The sequence below is a fragment of the Dipteris shenzhenensis genome, chromosome 4 (genome assembly GCF_047967505.1).
Source record: "Dipteris shenzhenensis isolate YYH24624 ecotype China chromosome 4, Dip_SZ_1.0, whole genome shotgun sequence".
Taxonomy (NCBI): Eukaryota; Viridiplantae; Streptophyta; class Polypodiopsida; order Gleicheniales; family Dipteridaceae; genus Dipteris; species Dipteris shenzhenensis.
In genome coordinates, this window is record NC_141599.1 from 47,486,588 (window position 1) to 47,506,665 (window position 20,078).

General features: G+C 40.2%; 1 protein-coding gene across 1 annotated transcript; it reads right to left on the minus strand.

The window, feature by feature from the left end:
- Positions 1-535: 535 nt before the first annotated feature.
- LOC147902970 (uncharacterized) lies at positions 536-3,284 on the minus strand. Its single transcript, XM_087373200.1, has 7 exons — positions 2,479-3,284; positions 2,320-2,391; positions 2,162-2,232; positions 1,795-1,927; positions 1,508-1,588; positions 1,325-1,414; positions 536-1,192 (listed from the first exon to the last, which is right to left on the minus strand). Exons 1-7 carry the CDS (start codon positions 2,776-2,778, stop codon positions 1,073-1,075), a joined length of 867 nt encoding a protein of 288 aa, XP_087229326.1. The 5' UTR covers positions 2,779-3,284; the 3' UTR covers positions 536-1,072.
- Between the last annotated feature and the right edge of the window lie 16,794 nt (positions 3,285-20,078).

Consider the following 20,078-nt stretch of genomic DNA (forward strand, 5'->3'; position numbering starts at 1 on the left):
AAAGAGAACCAAAGAAACTCTCTCAAACTTTTAGACAACAAGCTAGTAGCAAGAAATACACCCATCCATATCAAACGTCTATCAAAATAACTTATAGCTAAAATAGGATATAAATATTTAGTTGTTAAAATATCTTATAAATAAAGTAGAAAATAAAGCTAACTTATATAGTACAGTGGGGCATTACAATACAAAAGAGAACCAAAGAAACTCTCTCAAACTTTTAGACTACAAGCTAATATCAAAAAATACTCCCATCCATATCAAAAGTCTTTCAAAATAACTTATGGCTAAAATAGGATACAAATCTTTCGCTCTTAAAATAACTTACAAATAAAATAGGATATAATCTCTAGTAGAAGTAGGTTTTTATTGTACTTTTCATAAAGCCATCATTTGTTTAAGAATTTGGTAGATTGTGATACTCTTGCACCATAACTTATCCAGGAAAGGGGACACATAACTTTAGAAAAGCCAATGGGCCACGCACATGTAAGGTGTCAACCAAAGTCAATGGATATCATGACAGATTGTTGATCCCAAGGAAAGTTCCCATTAGCAATCTTTCCACAAAATAGCACTATGCAATCACAAACTTGTCTTCATAAGTAATGATGAGGAAGTTCTAACAAGAAAGTAGAAGAACCTGTGTACTTGCACAAGAACCTCTTTCTTCTTTTCTTTTGCTTTTTTTTCAGAGAAACCTCACATCTTCTTTTCAATAAGCATATGTAGTAAGTCTGCATATGTCTTAAGAAGTGAAGAGGAGAGAGATTGACATATATATATATATATATATACTCTCAAAAGAGAAGTGGATGTTTATCTTTCTGAGAGTTCAATTTTTAAGGGATGCAGGAAACTAAGCGTGAAGGAGGATTCATAAGCTAGAATCCTTCAAAACTGAGCAGTTTCTACTTCTCTTGGCATATACAGATGCTTGTGTAGCTGCATTCTGCATCTCGAGTTGCAATCCATGATGAATCTTCTTCAGCTTGTTTTAAAGCTCCAATCCATGGAAATCATGAAGGAGAAGCTTGTTAAGGATCTTATCAGCGATTTCCCCTCCGATTCACGGCGAAACGAGATGGTTTGCCTGCGATTGCCCCTGTGACAGAGAGAGATGCGTCCCTCGAGCTTGGCCCGTTTGCTGCAGAATTATAGCCACTTCGGCTGCTGCCATGGCGGCCTCCTGGTTTTCAATCCAAGAACAGGAACATCAAGCGACGTCAAAGGATAACGCAAGCAAAATCGCGTATTATCGCTCCAAAATTCCATGGAAGAGAATCACAATACATTGTCAATCCGGCAGTTCGAATTTTACCTGTCTGTGACGCCGGGTTTGCAAGATGTTCATGGCTCGAGCCATGATGTAGCAGGGCAACAGGAAGCCAGCGGCTCGGAGCAGGAAGAGCTGTGAGCAAACAAAAACGGGAGGTGAGGTGAAATCGGTGGTTTGTGAGGACGAGCTGCGGCGGGAAGATTTTCGGCCAGAGAAGGCACTTACGGTGAAGAACATGGACGCGTCTTCTTCAGCGCTGGCGGCTGCCATAGCGATGGCGTGGCGGAGGAGGAGAAGGGCCATAAGCTGGTAGAAGAAGCCGAGAAGGTGAGAAAGAAGATGAAAAGAAAGACGGAAGACAAAGATGAAAGATGAAGATGAAGATCATCGAAGGAGAAATGAAGATGAAGACGAAGACAAAGACAAAGATAAAGATGAAGATGAAGATGATGATGAAGATGAAGATGAAGATGAAGATGAAGATGATGAAGATCGAAGCAGAAACGGCTTACGATGAGAGCTGCAGATCGGCAACAGGCAGCGCTGCTGGAGTTGGCTTCTTCGTATTCTGCATCGAGGAAACGGCGCTGAGCTGCCGCCATAGCCAAGAGTCGAGGATCGTTGAGCTCGATGGTGTAGTCATCGCTGCAGGAAAAACAGAAAACATGAGCACCAAAACGACACCAAAAAATCTAGTGAAGATTTGGAATTGGAAGATGATTTGAGCGGAAATCCGGCGAGGATCTATCGTTCTTCGCTCGCATCATCTTGCACTCCCAAAACTTTCGCTCTCGAATCATCGTGCATTCCCCTCATCGTCAATTTAGCAGCAACAAATTCACTCTCATTCATGCGTCGATCGTCTCTCCCAAATTTTACCTGAAATCTATCGCAACAACGCCAGACAACGCTGGCGCAGCAGGAGGAGCTGTATAGCCACCCTTGAACGCCTGTTCACCACACCAATATTTTAGCTCACATCATGTTGCTCATCAGTTGCTATGCATCAAGATCGAGCTCCGTCCTCTTTCACTTACCTGTAGGCATATCTCGCACGTCGTGTCTCCTTTCTCGTTGCACCAGCGCTGTACGCACTTGCGATGCGCATACTGTTGTACACACAAGAATCGTTTCAGTTCCAGTTTCCCACACCATAACAGGCTGAACAGATTGCCACAGAGTGCACAGCCTCTCACCTTCACACTACCTGAACAGGCACACGGATTCTCCAGCTTCGCAACGTCCTCCTCTTCCTGGCAGATCCTACATTCTGCAACGGCACTCTCGCCGAGGAGGAGAGGCTCGAAGCTGGAGGTCGACACAAACGCGTTCATGGAAAGCGAATGCTGAGGCGTTTGCTGCGGAAACAAGTCGACAACGGAATGCGGAGGAGGCTGTGCGATGAGAGGCGACATTCTTGAGGAGGATTGAGAAGAAGGCTGGGCGGAGGAAGAAGAACCGAGGCGGTCAACATCCAGAGAGAAGTGGTCACCCATTGGAAGCAAGCAACTGGAGCTCCGTCCGCGCTCGCTTGCTCCCTTGCTGCGTCTGGTCCCAATTTCCGAGCAAAGAGCGAATACAGCAAGGATCTCGCACAGCTACCGGTCCCAAGTCGCACAGATGGATCCTCCACCAGCAAAACCAGAAAGCAACTGAGAAAGAAATTCTCTGCAAGGTAAAGCTGTCTCTCAAGGTCTCGTCCGTGAGGCTGCTGGTGCTGCTCGAGGCGAGGGGAGGATGAAGAATGGCAGAGAAAGCTTCGAGGGGGGGGGGCGAAGATGCTCTGCAAAGGGAAGGAGATGGCAGAACAGAAAGAGCAGGAGGAGAAGAGGTAGAAAATGGAAGGAAATAGATGGGAGGCGTGAAGAGGCGGGGTTTTCGAGCACGAGTCAAAGAAGGGTATGGTTATGAAGCGATGAGGCGAAGTTGGGTGGGGGCGATGAAGGCGGGTGTAGCGAGGGAAGGGGAGGCCTTGGGCAGGTTTCAGTTGTGACCAGACGCCATAGCCTCCTAGTAAGCTCTCAGCTTCTCTGATAAACACGATGACCCAAAAATCAAACTTCTTCAGTTGAGCATTTCCCACCCCGTTGGCACATGTAGCTTTTTGGGGTGGTTCAGTACCCAACTGCAATCGAATGCCTACCGGACTCATGCAATCGGACTACACAGGCTGGCAATGTCTCTCTCTCTCTCTCCCATCCCTCACCCAAGGGCTCAGTCACTTTGCTCTCTCTCTCTCTCTCTCTCTCTCACACACACACTTAAGTTTCCAAATTGTTTTTCAATCACTAAACAACCAGCCCCTTAGAATTTTAGTCCTTTCATTGCATTCTCAAATTGCTTGGTTGCACTATCCATCAATACCGTTAGCATTTTAGACTTTTTCGTTATATTCCCACCTCATGACTTTCGATGGGATTCTCAAATTTTGCTTGTTTGATTGCCATTCAACTCTCAAATTTGCTAGTTTGATTGCCATTCAACTGGGCTAAATATTGTTTTTTCTCACACTCTCCTCTCTAACATAATGGGAACAATCTTTCTCATTCTCTCTTCGAATATTATAATAGTTTTTGCCCAAAAAAAAAAACAAGCAATCACCATAACGATGGGGAGAATTCCTCTCAATCCCTATCTTCTATGGCCTTCACTCATAGAATGTGTGGCACATACTATTCATGCAAGCAATGGAGAGCAAAAGAAATCGAGAAAAAACAAGAAACAATGGGTATTGATGTGCTTTGTCACACCGCTTTTTGAGAACATCACGCTAATTCTCACACATATCTCATCAAGCATGCAGATCTCCCTCACCTTTTTATTACCATGCATCCCATGTAGGTCCACACATTAAATTGACTAGGAAAGTAGGAGAAAACCAATCATCTTTGGGCGACTCCTTGAATGCAAGCAAACTTTCAAGGGTGCTTTTTTATCCTAGCAATACCAAGTTTGTTGATGCTAGATAGAGAAATAGGTGCTCCAAATATTCCATTTTTTCCAATAGTTCATTCAAGCATTTTAGAGCCCATTCAATCTCTCAAACCTTTAAATATATTAGAATGAAAGCCACATGGGAACATAAAAAATTTGTTTGAATCCTATCAAACCTAGGAATGACTCTTACTAGAAAAACATACATAACATGTGTGCTCAAAAGATAATTAGAAAACTCCTACTTACATGCTTGTTTCATATTGGTCTCTTCTTATTAAATCTAAGCCTTTTTATTTGTAAAAGAAAAAACCCCTTATGTATGGCTGCATACATGAAGTCTTGTTCATATATGTTGATTCTCTAATGTGACAACAACAAGTTCCCACTCCAATGAATTCTTCTAGTGGAAGGCAGACTACGTGCATGTTAAACAAATCTGTGTGCACACATGCATATGCATATGAATGTATGCACACATGTGCATGTGTGTGTGTGTGTGTGAAATCGGCACCACCAAGTGTGGCATCTAGAAGCAATGGAAAAACACTTCTAAAAGATGTAGAGAAATGTCACCCATATAATAAGAATTATATAGGGATGTATGCAAAGAGCGACTGAAGAATACATACGTATCCAAAAGGGCATGAGAGGACATGTGATGGGGTGTGTGTAAGCACACGAAGGTGTCCACATTCGGCATGTGCATTCACAAGATCCCAACCCTCAATTTTAAATTGATCTCCTAACATCACCACGTAGTGAATCAGGCTAGATGCATGGTCATTGAATACTTAAGAGGGATTTCCATTCAAACCTTGATAGACCCTTCACAAGTTTGTAGAAATCCTCGGATAAGCATATCATGTGGGGATGATAAGCATTTTTTGTGGGAATGGTCTCAACATTCATAGACCACCAAAATTAAATTCTTGCCATTCGGCATGCTGTCTATCCCTCAATCATTCAAATGATGCAAGCCTGTAGTACTAGTTTAGGGAGGGCATTGAGAGATCCAAGCACATGGACTTTGTGATGGGCTTCGAAATGGTCAGGTCATGGTTAGAATTTTACAACATTGAGTAGAAGCAACTATGAATGGGCTAGCTTCCCTTGAATAATCCTATTACTCCACTTGCATGACTAAAGAATTTGATAACATCTACCTTGAAATCCTAATGGACCACCTTGTTGTTTGGCCATCAAATACAATACATTTCAATTTGCATTCCCCAAACCCCCCATATCCAAGGACCAAGGGTGGGAACTTGAATCACTATTTTACACCATTCCTTTATCCATTTCCTAGGGTTTCTTTCTTATTTTCATACCATTCATGTATACTGGAAGGCAAGGTATTGCCATGTATAAGGGCATACTCCATCTATTGATTAGAAAATGGGTATTCAACCTCCCAATAACTTGGATACCTCCCTCCCCACTTTGCTATGGAAAAATGCCCTCCTTCCCCACAATGTCTAAAATCCCAATAAAAAGGACAAGAGCAACAATGTTTTATTTTGAGTGAAACGAGAGTTAAAGGGTCTCCAGAGTATTGGCTTCAAGAAATTGCACCTAACGAAGATTTGGGGGAAATAAACAAAATCATGGACGAACATCAATTCCAATAAGGGGAGAGTCATGGGAAACATTTTACGAGGCAATAAATTCTAACCAAAAGCCGTATATAGCATGCGGTTCATTTTTAAAGTGAAATTAGTGTGGGTAACAATGACCCAACTAATAAGATATTTCAAAGCAACAATAATGCCTTGCCTAGAAAATGGAAACAAAGGTAATGTCTTACATAGAAATAATAATGTTTTGCCTAGAAAATAGTAACATGAATACAAAAGTCATAGCTTGTAAGCATGCGGTAACAAAATCACATGAAAGGGGCACACTAGAATCCCACATCCCAATCCTCCTTTGTAGTTTCCCACATTTTTAGAATTTGTTTTTGACAACATTTCTTCTTTACTTGTCCATGGACTTGACCCTTAATTCCTCTCACCATCAAACTTGCTCCACCTCATCATTGTGGATTACTTCGATACCATCATATGTTCTACACCACACCTTCACTGTGCTTTATAACCAACTTCTATGAAATAAATCCATCCAAGCAAGTGCCCATGAAAACCTCATTGTAGATATGATAAGGCTCAATCTCCCCTTCTAAAGATAATAACTCGTGTGAAATTTCTTATCGCTCCTCAAAATCTTTCTACCCCATGTGATGAGTACCCCATACTATATAAAACTTTAGTATTCACTTTCGAGCCTCTCTATTTTCCCCATCATTCCCTCCATGTTGCTGTGTGATCCCTCCAAATGGGGCGATTCCACCATAGTTTCGGCCGTAAAGCACCACATTATACAGGACTCACACAAATGAATGCTTGCACTTACCCTATTCATCATGTGCAATGTAATGATATCCCACTAGTAATAGGCCCTTTTTTGTGAAGCATGCGTGAAACATCTCTAGTGTTCATCAATGAGACACAATGCGATTCATACCCAAGCAACTTGCTTTATTTGATGACATGTGTAGGACCCCTACTTTGGGCTTTCAATCTTCATAAAAAGCTTTAATGCTATCACATTAGCATTCAAATTATAAGTAACATGGTTGTCAACATATAGATCTCTAGTGGCTTTTCAAACTATCAATGAGATATAGTGTGATTCATACCCAAGCAATTGCTTTATTTGATGACATGTGCCGCCCCCCTACTTTGGGCTTGCAATCTTCATAGAAAGCTTTAATGCTATCATGTTGGAATTTACATTACAAGTAACATGATTGTCAATATATAGAATTAGCTTGATAGAGGACCCCATTTCCAAGCCTTTAGTAAAAGGATGCTCCCATTTTCAAAATCATAAAAGCAGAATCATATTTAAATGATTCTACTACATGAATACATCATGAATGTGGAGCATAAGGCTACTTTGTTCATGATAAAAAGCCTCATCCCAAGGGAAGTTCCCAAGGCTTTTGGCAAATGTACATTCAAAGTACAAAAGGATCACGTCACATTCTCTCTCTCTCTCTCTCTCTCTCACACACACACACACACACACACACACACACACATGCGCACACACATGACGTGCACATACATCAGGTAGTCACTCTCCAAAAACCCCTAACACACGTGTGAAAAAGTACAAATTTAAAATAACCCTATATTTAAGATTTTACATTTAAAATACCCCCTCTTTCATACATATACATGTTGCAATATAAAATATCAAAGTCCCCTACTATATTATATTTGATAAGCATTTACATCATAGTGCTATAAATGGCACATAAGTCCCAAAATTAAAAATGATATCCCATTAATGGAACTACTAAGTTACATGTTGTATAAAGTAATTGCCTCCTCTCTCTCTCTCTCTCTCTCTCTCTCTTTGTGTGTGTGTGTGTGTGTGTGTGTGTGTGTGTGTCTGTCCATCTATTATATATATATATATTTACATAAATATGTAAAAATATATATATATAATAGATGGACATGCACACACACATATATAATGTAAATATTATATATATATATGTTTACATAAATATGTAAATATATATATATATAATAGATGGACAGACAGACACACACACACACACACACACACACACACAAAAAGAGAGAGAGAGAGAGAGAGAGAGAGAATGTGACGTGACATTCTCTCTCTCTCTCTCTCTCTAGTTATTTTCTATTTATGTAAATATATATATATATAATAGATGGATAGACACACAGACACACACACACACACACACACACATGCACACATACTGTGTCTGTCCATCTACTTATTTTCTGTTTACGTAAATATATATATATATATAATAGATGGACAGACACAGACACACACACACACACACACACACACACACACAAAGAGAGAGAGAGAGAGAGAGAGAGAGGAGGCAATTACTTTTGTATTTATATTTATATTTATAAATAAATTTAAATATAAATACATAAATATCAAGGCAACTAGATGGACACACACACACACACATGCATGCATGCATGCATGCATGCATACATACATACATATGTATGCATAGAGAGAGAGAGAGAGAGAGAGAGACCCATGATTAAAAGCTTCTAGTTTTTTTCTACAAAATCTAAAAGGAGATTAAACTTTAAAAAAGAGAGATACAGAAAGGAAAGAAGCACCTTTGTAAGCTGACATTATAGGGCAATCTCTAATGCCATATATGTGATCACTCCTTCCAAACTTTTATGATCAAAATGCTGAACTATTCTAAGTAGCTCCCACTCATCTCTTTTAGCATCTCATTCGGTAGCTCTTTATGATGAAAGACAACAAAATTCCTCCATTTCTAAATATACTAAATAACTACTACATTTCCAAATATATTGAATCATCTAGCATGGATGATTTGCCATTGCCTATGTTGTAGGCCTTGTCTCCTAAAAGGTAGAGCTTTCACTTAAGCGGCACATGAATATGAGTATTTTACTAGCCAAAGCCTCTAGTTTGATTAATGTTCTTTACAACCACATATTTCTAATTTGAAGGGCCATGTAATTTAGATGGATATCACATATGTCAAATACATTAATTTTTTATCTATTATGTTGTATTATGTTTTAATTGAATCAACAAAGGGTGGTAGCATGTTAAGGTGGTACAAAAAGTGTAGTTCGGGACATGCCTAAGGAGGTGCTATTACAAGCGGGGTAAAGCACCTTCGAACATTCAAATTTCTTAGAACGTAACCGAAATGTGAAAGCCTTGTAATTGCCTCCACGACATGGTCTCTCTGTCTCTCCCTTCCCGCCCCCTCTGTGTCTTTTTCTCTCTCTCCCCTTGCCCCTCCCTGTGTTTGACTCTGTTTGCTGCTCTCTCTCGAATGCTGCAAGGTGCTTTGAGGTGCTGTTGCTCTCTCTCTCTCTCTCTCTCTCTCAGCTGTCTCTGCTGATGAATCTCTCTCTCTCTTAGCTGTTGCTGATGAATACAGTCTTGTCAAGGCTCTATCAATTATACAGCCACTACTTTTGTTGTTGCTCGGAAGTGATTATTGTGTGTTTTCCGTTTAGAGCTCCTCTGATGTTTTGTTTATGTTGGTGAAATGGAGCAAGGTGATTCCAAAGACACTAATACCTCAAGACGTAGTACCTCATTGATCCACAGAACTCATGCATTGTGCAACTCCAGTGATCGACTCTTCAACATCTTTCTCTTAGTCTCTATGGTGCTATGTTGTGTGTAACTCCCTTGCTAGTAGCTTGCAAATACATTGTTATATGATTTCTTTCATGACCTTCTTGCTCACCTGCTTTTGTGTTGGACCATTCAAACATACTTTGTTAAACATGGAGTGCATGATTCAGAACCAAATGTTGGATTTGACTTCAACAAGCCACGATGATCAACATTTGTGTAGATGCTCCATCCATGCATCCTCATCATGCACCCATTGTGCTCATGACCAGCGCACCATGATGATAAGGGAATACAAAGCAACGAGAAAGGAACAACGCAACAAAGCAAAGGTGAAGGAGTCCAGTGTTAGTAGTGATGAAAGAAAGAGAAAGAAAGTCTACCATGCTGTGGCACAATTTTTTAATGAGCAAACAGCTAGAAATGGATAGTGCAGCAAAAAGAGACATATTAAATAGATTGCTAAATCATCCAGCCTTGAAAGACATTCGGCTCCAAGAAACAAAAGATGAAGCTAATATCCAAGCAGCTCTCCTAGATGTGGTATTCGCAATACCTTGATATGGTGAAGCAAGCAAAGTCTTCAAATGAGCTATTTTTTTGGAGGTCTAGTTTGATGATGTTAGTGAATGATGGCTCGTCTCCCAACCTAAACATTTTAGCAACCTCAAGAATTTTGAGTATTCATAGGAGGAATTTATATGCAGCCAAATCTAGGTTGCTTCTAAATGATGATCAAAGTCTCCCCTTATCCACATGCCAATGGCAATCACATATTAGTAGCCTAACACCATTACAGAGGAGGTGAAAGAGCTGGTGTTCTCCTTTTGGTCAATGCAAACTCGTGTCTCACCCAATAAAGAGGATGTATGCCTCAAATAGATAGGGAGAAAGTCATATGTAGCACACCCTGTTCATCTTTTGGATGTTCCCCAGGTGAGTGTTTTATCAAGGTCTTATCAAGATCCTTATCAACATACTATTGACATACTACTTGTTAGTGCTAGTTAGTGTTACATATTCCTTCTCACCGTGGCACAAGCTGCTTGAACTATAACAGATTGCTACTTACTGACATACTACTTGTTGTTGCTATTTACTAGCATACTACTTGTTAGTGATAGTTATGCTTATCAACATACTACTGACATACTACTTGTTAGTGCTAGTTAGTGTTACATATTCCTTCTCATCATGGCACAAGCTGCTTGAACTATAACAGATTGCTACTTACTAACATACTACTTGTTGTTGCTATTTACTGACATACTACTTGTTATAGTTAGTGCTATTTACTGACATATTACTTGTTGTTGCTATTTACTGACATACTACTTGTTAGTTAAATATTCCTTCTCATCGTTGCACATATTGCTTGAACTACCACAAATTGCTTTATTAGTGTTAGTTGATCACATCATAGTGTTTGATGGTGTCACATACTAGTTAGTGATGATACTAGTTCTTAATAGTACTTGTTAGTGTTGTGTACTAGTTCTTGTTCGTGCTTAATAGTGCCAGATATTGCTTGTTAAAGCTTGTTAGTGTTGTGAGAGCTATTTAGCTCCACACAATGCTTGTTAGTTACTAGATAGTGCTTGTTTATGCCCACATAGTAGTTCTTCTTACTACTTGATAGTGCCACATATTGCTTGTTAGTTCTTGTTATTACTGTCGTGACATACTATTTAGTTCCACATAGTACTTGTTAATGGTGCTTAATAATGCTAGTTAGTGCCGCATATTGTTTGTTAGCCTGAAGCAAATAGAGGCTATGAGACAGGAAAACTGAAAAGCCTGGTCAAGGCACAAGGAACGGATTGTGGGTTGAGGAAAGCGATGGCACGGTATCGAAATAGAAATGGAAGACACTTTTGCAACATTCACAAAGGAAGAAACAACGAGAAGAAAGAAGACTCCTTGTAGAACGGTAGCAGGAAGCGATTGCAGATGCACACATTTGATCATTGCCATCTGAGCAAAGAACACGAGTTGTGGTGTCATGATTGGTGGGAGCATTTGATGTAGCAACATCATGCCATTTAGGTGAATACCAGTCTTGAGTCTTCACAAGCTTTAGCATGCACCCTAAAATTCATAGAGTAATAACCCTACCAACACCTCGGGAGATGCACACCCAAGGGGCGATGCTCTCTAACCTAAGAAAGGGCATATATAAAAAGTGAAAGGGGTGCATAGCTTAGATCAACTAGCTGCAAAGAGGGCGACATTATCTATGTTGGTGTCTCCTAAAACAAAGGAGAAATGGCTTGGGTGCACAATGTCGAAGATGTTATCAATCATAAGGACCAGCATGGCATCAGCAGTTGAACGTAGAGCAGAAGCAATGCATGATCATCTTGATCGGAGAAGTCTGTGGGCTTCAATAGAATACAAGAAAAGGAGAGACGGCCTAAGTGCGGAAGTCATTGCTACAGTGATGATGTTTTGGCATGAAAATACGAGAGTTTCTCCAAATAGAAAGGACATATGTAAAAAGCGGATGGGATGCAAGCTGTTTGAGGACCACATCATACACATGCTTGATACAACGTAGGCCAGTGGTGCCTAAACCAGCAAGATGAGATACAAAGTGCTCATCGGTACAACAACCAGATAACAATTCTTGTGCATATCACGTACAGTCATTTGCTTGATTCTTCCACGACTGATGCCAATTTGGTTGCTGACTCACAGGAGTCTAGGTTAGTGTAACACACATACCATTTCTACATTTGGATGACAAGAAACGTGACACCTTATTTGTGTAGCATGCTTTTCTAATTTAACATACAGTAAACAAAGCCTTAAGAATAGTGTAGTACGTAGAGTGTTCCATGAAGTGAAAGTGGATGAAGCGCAAAGGAGAAGCAAGCAAGATTGCGTGAAACTTAAAGGAGTTCATGGTCTACACAAAATATGGGGCTTTTCAAACAACCAACTGATTAAAACAAGAAAACTTTCTTGTTTCTATAGTACATGTATCATAGGGGATTATGACGATTGTGAGAACATTGCAACTGTGAAGCCATGGGAGCGAGTTCAAGTTTTTCCTCTACATTCAAATGGAGTGACAAATAATGGAGAGAAAAAAAACGACTCACCACACTTTGGGGAGAGTTTCGATGACCTCAATGACTATCTGGAAGAGGGGGATAACTTTGTAGTTGTCGCTGTCTCTGGGGAGGACAAGGAAGATGACCCATACTTTCTATTATAGTGCACAAAACCTAAGCACACGGTTGAGGAAGCATTTAAGGATAATTGGGGAACAACCTATGAGAAGTGGGATGTAGTAGTCAAAGCTTTTTGGTATACAAATCCATCCAAGAGAGGCCGCAATTATGAACTGCTACATAAGAGTCCACAAACATTTGTGTACTCTCATTTACTACAATCTATTAAGTTCTAGATGCAACCTATGCCTCAATGAAAGAAGGGAAAGAGTGTATTCAAATTAGATTTAGACATGCATGAGTACATCTTGGAGTGTCTTGGAGCGGTGGATGAGGACGACTAAGATAGTACTAAGAAAAATATAGTCTCATTGCAAGGAAACAATATTCCACTTATCCTAGAAAATGGAAAATGTATTTGAGAGTACACTTATTTTAGTAAATCCCAAACTAACCACCGCACTTGTTTTTGTAAATCCCAAACAATCACTGCACTAGTTTTATTAAATTATTTTTGTAAATCCCAACCGATAAATCCCATGCTTGTTTTAAGTGTATATAATAGAAGCAAACCACCACGCTATCCTAGTGTGTAACCAACCACTATGCTGGCGACCAGTTATCCTGCACTACTACCATGCTATCCTAAAATTCGTTACACAGTGCTATACTAAAATAGTCCCCTTTAGTCTGGTTATCTTCAATTGTCAAATTTCAACCACCAGGATACTTAAAACATTTAAGTATTAACATGAAAGTAGATTGACACAAAATTAGATATTGCGAGCACCATAGATCATGGATGATGGCAGTCCGAGAAAGTCCACAAGTCCAAGAAATGCCTAGACAATTTTTACCTTTTCAAAAATACAATGACATTTTGTAGCTCAAGGAAATTCCAAACTCCCAACTATCTTATCAACCTCTCTATAGCAAGCATCTCCTAGCTCTTTAGGCCAGTCTGATGAACTATTGTAGTCCTCATTACACACTCAGACCACCAACTACTTGCTTGCCTCTGCTGAGTTGTACGCCCATAGTAACTCCTCCTTTCACTCGGAGTCCTCTTCATCTTGGTATTGGCGCTCTATATAACTTCATGCCATCATAATGTCCTGCCAAAAGAAACCTAGATCATGAGTTTGACAAGTACCTTAAAGGAGTAGGAAAAAAAATAGCAAGGGAAATTACTCCAAGTCATACGTCCAATTATGAAGCATGTCCTCCTTGTAGCTATTTTCCTCCCTCTTCTCTAGGTCTATTTCTGCAAGGAAGTCATCCAACATTTTTCTCAGATAGAACATGAGCATTCCAAAGTCTTTTGGGTATGCCATAGATTTGCACTAGGTGGATCGGTGTATAACTACACTTGCATTGAGAAATATGAAATCCCATAACTAATCCACAGTTCCTAAATGAATGAATTATATGCCATTCATCTTATCTTGTAATAATAATAGTAGAAGCAAATAATAGTAGAAGCAAACCACCGTACTGGTGGCAGTTATGTTCCTAGTGTGCAAGCAACCACTATGCTAGGGACTAACCACCGCACTGGTAGCAGTTAAGGTAATATCCTTGTAATAATAGAAGCAAATCATCACGCTGGTAGCATATAATTTTGTGGGTAGCCCTTTTTGGGTGTAGCGATTGGCTGTACCCAAGCAAACATTAATCCACGTAATAATAGAATCAAACCATAGCACTGGTGTTATACTAAAATAGATATATTGCCCAAGTAAACTCTGGAGCAAATTAATAATTCAATAGATTACACACAGATTACATCTCAAAGACTCCTTTCCTTCAGATTACATCTGAAGGACTCCTTTTCTTCAGGGGGATGGTTCCACATTGCTTTGAGCAGGTCACCTTTTTGAGCTCCTTGATTGTTGCAGGCTCGGTCCTCCTTGCTCCTTTCCCGAAGGGGGTTGATTCCTTCCTTCATCAAGGGCCAGGCCCCTCCCTCTTTCCTTGATTTGAGTTTCCTGGTTTTGCAGGCTTTGCCCTTCTTGCTCCTTTCCTAAAGGGGGTTGGTTCCTCCCTTTAGGCTCCTTTTCATTGCAGTCATGGGCTTGGCCTTCTTCAATTTGAGATCCTTGTCTTTTGCATTTTTTGCCCAAATGGCAAATTGAGCTGCAACATCTACTTTCTCGTCGTAATAGATAGCTGTAGCAGGTAGGCACATTTGATCTATCCATGACCTGGGCAATGGCAAATCACATTCTCTACGTAGAAATCTTGCATGCACAAACACCCCAAAGCAAAAAACATGCACAAGGGTGGTAGCATGCAAGCCATCGGATCATGCAGCCATCTATGATGGGGGTATGGCAGACCATGCATTTTGGACCCTGCTGCATAGTAGGATAGGCATTTGATTTAACTATTGCATTTGTCAATACCACAGTCTTGCTCTGTACATGATGAAGTTGCTTTTTGATTCCTTCCTCCAACATCCTAAGGCTGGATATGTTCTCCTTCATCTCCTCTACTCTTTGCTCATTTTGTTCAACAACTTCATCCGATTCCCTCCACATCTTTTGAAGTTGCTTAAAGTGCTCGAAAACATCAACATGAGCCATTTCCAAGACCCACTCTAGTTTGGAAATCTCTCACGACAATGGGCTACTTTTCAAAACTTTCGAAAGCCACTGCAAGCTCGTGCACAACCCTATTGTAATCTTGTTGCGAGGTCTTGTAGCTTACTCTTTGAACTTCCAACAGTGTTTCGGAAAAACAAGCCCCACTATGGCTACTGCAACTTTCTCCACCATGGCTGCTCTTGGCATCCTTCCTGGCCTGGAGAGCTACCTCATTGTCTTCTCCACCTCGGCTGCTCTCTACCCCATCATTCTTGACCTTGAAGCTCTCTCATAGATCGTGCATCACTGCTCTAGTTTTTGCATTCTCCCTTTTCAGTGCCTCCATTGTCTGGTCTTTTTCAAAGTTCAATTGATTATGCATGTTACAGAGCCGTTTGTAAAGACCCTCCTTTTCGCTCTCTGATCTTCAAGCTCCTTTCCAATCATTGATAGCCCCTTTTCCATGATGTCCCCATCACTTCTAACTTCTTTAAGCCTATCTCGAGGCTCCTTGATGTGCTTCTCTACTTTTCTTATATGCCTTTCCATCTTGACCATTTTTTCAATGGCGTCATCTTGCTCTCATGCCTGAAAGCTCCTTGCTTCTGCCTCTCTACCTTGGCTTCTGCACCCTCCCTGAGAATTTTCTCAAGTTGCGCTGTCTTTGCTGCATTGGTGGCTTTCTCTTATAGAAAAGTCACCTTTTGAGACATCTTCTTATTGTTTGTGTTAAATGGTACCATCCCCATGTGAGTTTGATTTGAATGGTACCATCTCAAATTTACTAAAGTCTCCCATATGCAAATGTCTCTCCTATGCAGTTATCATATGGCACTTGTATAATTGGGTTGTGGAGAATGGAACTGGTCCCATTCTCCACAAACTCACATGGATATAGTTCCATTCAAGACAAACTCACATTGAGATTAGCACCAGTGCCATTCTCTACTAAATCTTATTGTGTTAATCACCATGTGAAAGTTGACTGCTAAATCTAACAAGTCCCAAATAATGGCACGAGTGCCATTCTCTAAGCTACAAGCCACAAGTTCCTTATGATCTCTACATATAAGAGAACAAGGATAAAAGTCCAAGACCACAAACTCACATGTAGATTGACACAAGGTTGGAGACTAGCATACTCAATTTTGAATTTCCTTCATTAATCTACCCTATACATTGATCAAATGGAACTAGAATAATGGTATTTCAGAGCTGAATTTTAGCTTTTGTGCAATTATAAAGCACTAGGAGAATGGCATTTCAAAGCTGAATTTCACATTTTTGGGTATATTTTACCCTATAGAGATTGATCAGATGTCAATGGGATAATGGAATTTTAAAGTTGAATTTCACATTCTTTGTAAGTCTCCTATGTGCAGAGATCACATGACAATACAGGAGTGGCATTCCAATGCATTTTAGTTTAGGGTTCTTAATGCCATTTTCTAGGGCCCAATAAGAGATTGGCACCACTGCCATTCTTCACTAGTAGAAATGATTACCCTAATATTCTAGGAGGGGTATTCCAATGATCATAGGATAATGGAACTAGGTGCCAATCTACATGTGATTTTAGGGTTCTCAATGCCATTTTCTCGGTCCCTGTAAGAATGACTAGATTGTAGTTGTTTGACATAGTGGAACCACCATGGGCATTGCCTAGTGCAATGACCCCTACCCCATGGTGGTGGGAACTCGAAAGTATTGGGAAAGTCTTTATCCCAAGGGTTGGGATTACTTGTTGATAGAATAGCATCAACAAGGCACTCTCAATCCCAAGAGTTGGGATGAGTTTCATTGATAGATGGTGTCCATCAACAAGGCAAGAATGACTATATTGTAGCTGTCTGACATAGTGGAACCACCACGGGCATTGCCTAGTGCAATGACCCCTACTCCATGGTGGTGGGAACCCGAAAGTACTGATAAAGTATTTATCCCAAGGGTTGGGATGAGTTGCATTGATATATGGTGCCCATCAGCAAGGCAAGAATGATTAGATTATAGTTGTCTGACATAGTGGAACCACCATGGGAATTGCACTAGAGACCTGGTATTTTTGTTGAGGAATGGCACTAGTGCCATTCTCCATGTGAGTTTGTGTTGAATGGTACCATCTCCATGTGGGTATATATGTTGAATGGCACCATCTCAAATTTACTAAAGTCTCCAATCTACATGTAAGTTTAGGGTTCACAGTGCTATTTTGCAGGTTCCAGCATGAAATTGGCACCACTGCTATTCTCTAGTGGCAATCCCCACAAACTCATGTAGATTGGCACTTGTGCCATATGATCACTACATAGGAGAGTCTAAGAAGAAATACAAGGCCACAATCTCCATAAACTCACATGGAGATTAACACAATGTTGGAGAATGGTATACTCAAAGTTGAATTTCTTCCCATAATCTACCCTATACATTGATGAGATGAGACCAGAAGAATGGTGTTTTAGAGAATGGCACCACTGCCATTCTCCACTGGTGGAACATAGAAGATGCACATGTGAGTTTAGGCTTCTCAGTGCCATTTTCTAGGGCCTAGTAAGAGATTGGCACCATTGCCATTCCCCATTGGTAGAAATGTTTACCCTAATATTCTAGGAGGGGTATTCTAGTGATCATAGGAAAATGGCACTAGGTTCCAATCTACATGTGAGTTTAGGGTCCTCAGTGCCATTTTCTAGGTCCTTGCATGAGATTGGCATCAATGCACATGTAAGTTTAAGATTCTTAGTGCCCTTTTTCAGGTCTTAGCATGAGATTGGCACCACTACCATTCTCCACTGGTGGCATTCTTCACAAAGTCACATGGAGATTGACACAAAGCCATATGATCACTACAAAGAGAGACTATGATCACTACATAGGAGGAAAGTTGAATTTCCCTAATCTACCCTATACATTTAAAAGATGAATTTACTCTTTACTTGGAGATTTACTTGGAGACTGGCATGTGAAAGATGAGTATCTTGCCATAATCTACCCTATACATTTTGTGCCACTATATCAGTGGGAGAATGGCATTTAAAAGCTGAATTTCACATTTTTGGCTATATTCTGCCCTATGCATTGATCAGATATCACTAAGAGAATGGAATTTAAAATATGAATTTCACATTTCTTGCAAGTCCACCAATGTGCAATGAACACATGACAATAGGGTAGTGGCATTCCAATGATCATATTGGCACAACGAGAATGGCGCAGGTGCCAAGCTACATGTAAGTTTAGGGTTCACAATGCTATTTTCTAGGTTCCAGCATGAGATTGGCACCACTGCCATTCTCCGCACTGGTGGCATTCTTTGCAAGTCTCCTATGTCCAATAATCATATCGAGATAAATTTTTCCTAATCTACCATATACATTTCAAAGTTGAATTTACCCTTTTAGTGTAGCATGGCACTGGTGCCAATGTAAATTTGATTGACATAAATCTTTTACTTAAAGCATTCACATTTTTGCCAATCTATTGAATTTTTCCTGATATTGTTTTATTTTAGAATGGTACTGGTACCAAATCTTACACATAAATCTTGATTATTGTTCTAAGTCCTTCACTTTCTAACTAGAAATTTCCAAATTTTAAATTTTATTTATCTCAAGGGAGATTGGCACTAGTGCCACTCTCAAGGACATCTTATGAGGTCTTGGAGAATGGCACTAGTTCCATTCTCCATTTAAATTTTGAATTTCAATCTCTAAATTTGCCATTCAATCATGAAAATAAAAATTGAGATTGAAGTTTAACTTGAAATCAAAATTTGAAAGCTAGAATTTAGGTTTTGAAATACAATTTCAAATATAATTTGAAATTAAAAATATTAATATGAATTTGAATTTGAATTTAATATTGGAGAGAATGGCACAAGTGCCACTCTATATATCCAAAATTGAAAAGGTAACAATGGCAAGAAAAGCTATATTTCAAAATTTGAATTATTTAGTAGTTTCAAATTTATCATTTTAGTTTTCAAAATCTACATTGCAACCAAATCAAGCCCTTTTTCCTCATTTCAAACAATGCCTTTCCCTCATTCGCTTTCTATTCATTTCAAACAAATCAAGCCTTTCCCCTCATTTCAAGCTTCTTCTAAGTCATCTCCTTTCCACACACGGGTATGGTTTGTAATTTTTTTAAATTTTAGTGGGTGAGAGAGAGAGGGAGAGAGAGAGAGAGAGAGAGAGAGAGAGAGAGAGAGAGAGAGAGAGAGAGAGAGAGATTTTTATGTGCCTAACCTTTTGCAACACATGTAGGGTTCTTGTATAGCGCTCTTCCCGCTGCCTTCACGTCACATGGAGATTGATGAACAGAGCCTTTAGTTGAGCCATGCAATTCAAATATCAAATGGAGCCTTTAGTTGACCCTTCAGTGCCACAAACGGAGCTCTGGATTCTGGAGATATACACAAGGCACAGTGACACATGTTTACAAGATCTAGACCCCCTTAGAACTTGAGGAAGAGAGTCAAGGGACTCAAGGGAGCTACTCAAATTATAGGACACCCATACGATGTAATCGATTGCATCATTGTAGTGCCATGAACTTCAAAGTGGCACAAACACCGATGGACTAGGTTGTCGAAGGCTTGAAGCTCTTGGAGACTTCACTAAAGGGCACAGAGACTGAGTCACTGACAGACTAGGCCAAGTGAGCTACGACTCTACAAGTCTGCAACTGCAAGGGTAGGGCACGCCCAATGTTGCACAATGATTGAGAGGCCAAGGCACGCTGCTCGCTGCACAGTGATTGAGGGCACATTGTTTGAGGGCACGGAGAGGGATATGCAGATTGAGCCTTTAGGTGAGGAGTCTGAGGACAAGGTATGAAGACTGAGGTGAGTAGATTGAGGGGCGGGCATGCGATTGCGATAGCGACAGTAGGGCA

Coding starts and splice junctions, on each gene's coding strand:
- LOC147902970 (XM_087373200.1), bottom strand. CDS start 2,778: ATGGGTGACCACTTCTCTCTGGATGTTGACCGCCTCGGTTCTTCTTCC. Junction 2,392..2,478: donor CCTGTTCAGGTAGTGTGAAG/GTGAGAGGCTGT, acceptor TGTGTACAACAG/TATGCGCATCGCAAGTGCGT. Junction 1,193..1,324: donor AAACCCGGCGTCACAGACAG/GTAAAATTCGAA, acceptor ATTGAAAACCAG/GAGGCCGCCATGGCAGCAGC.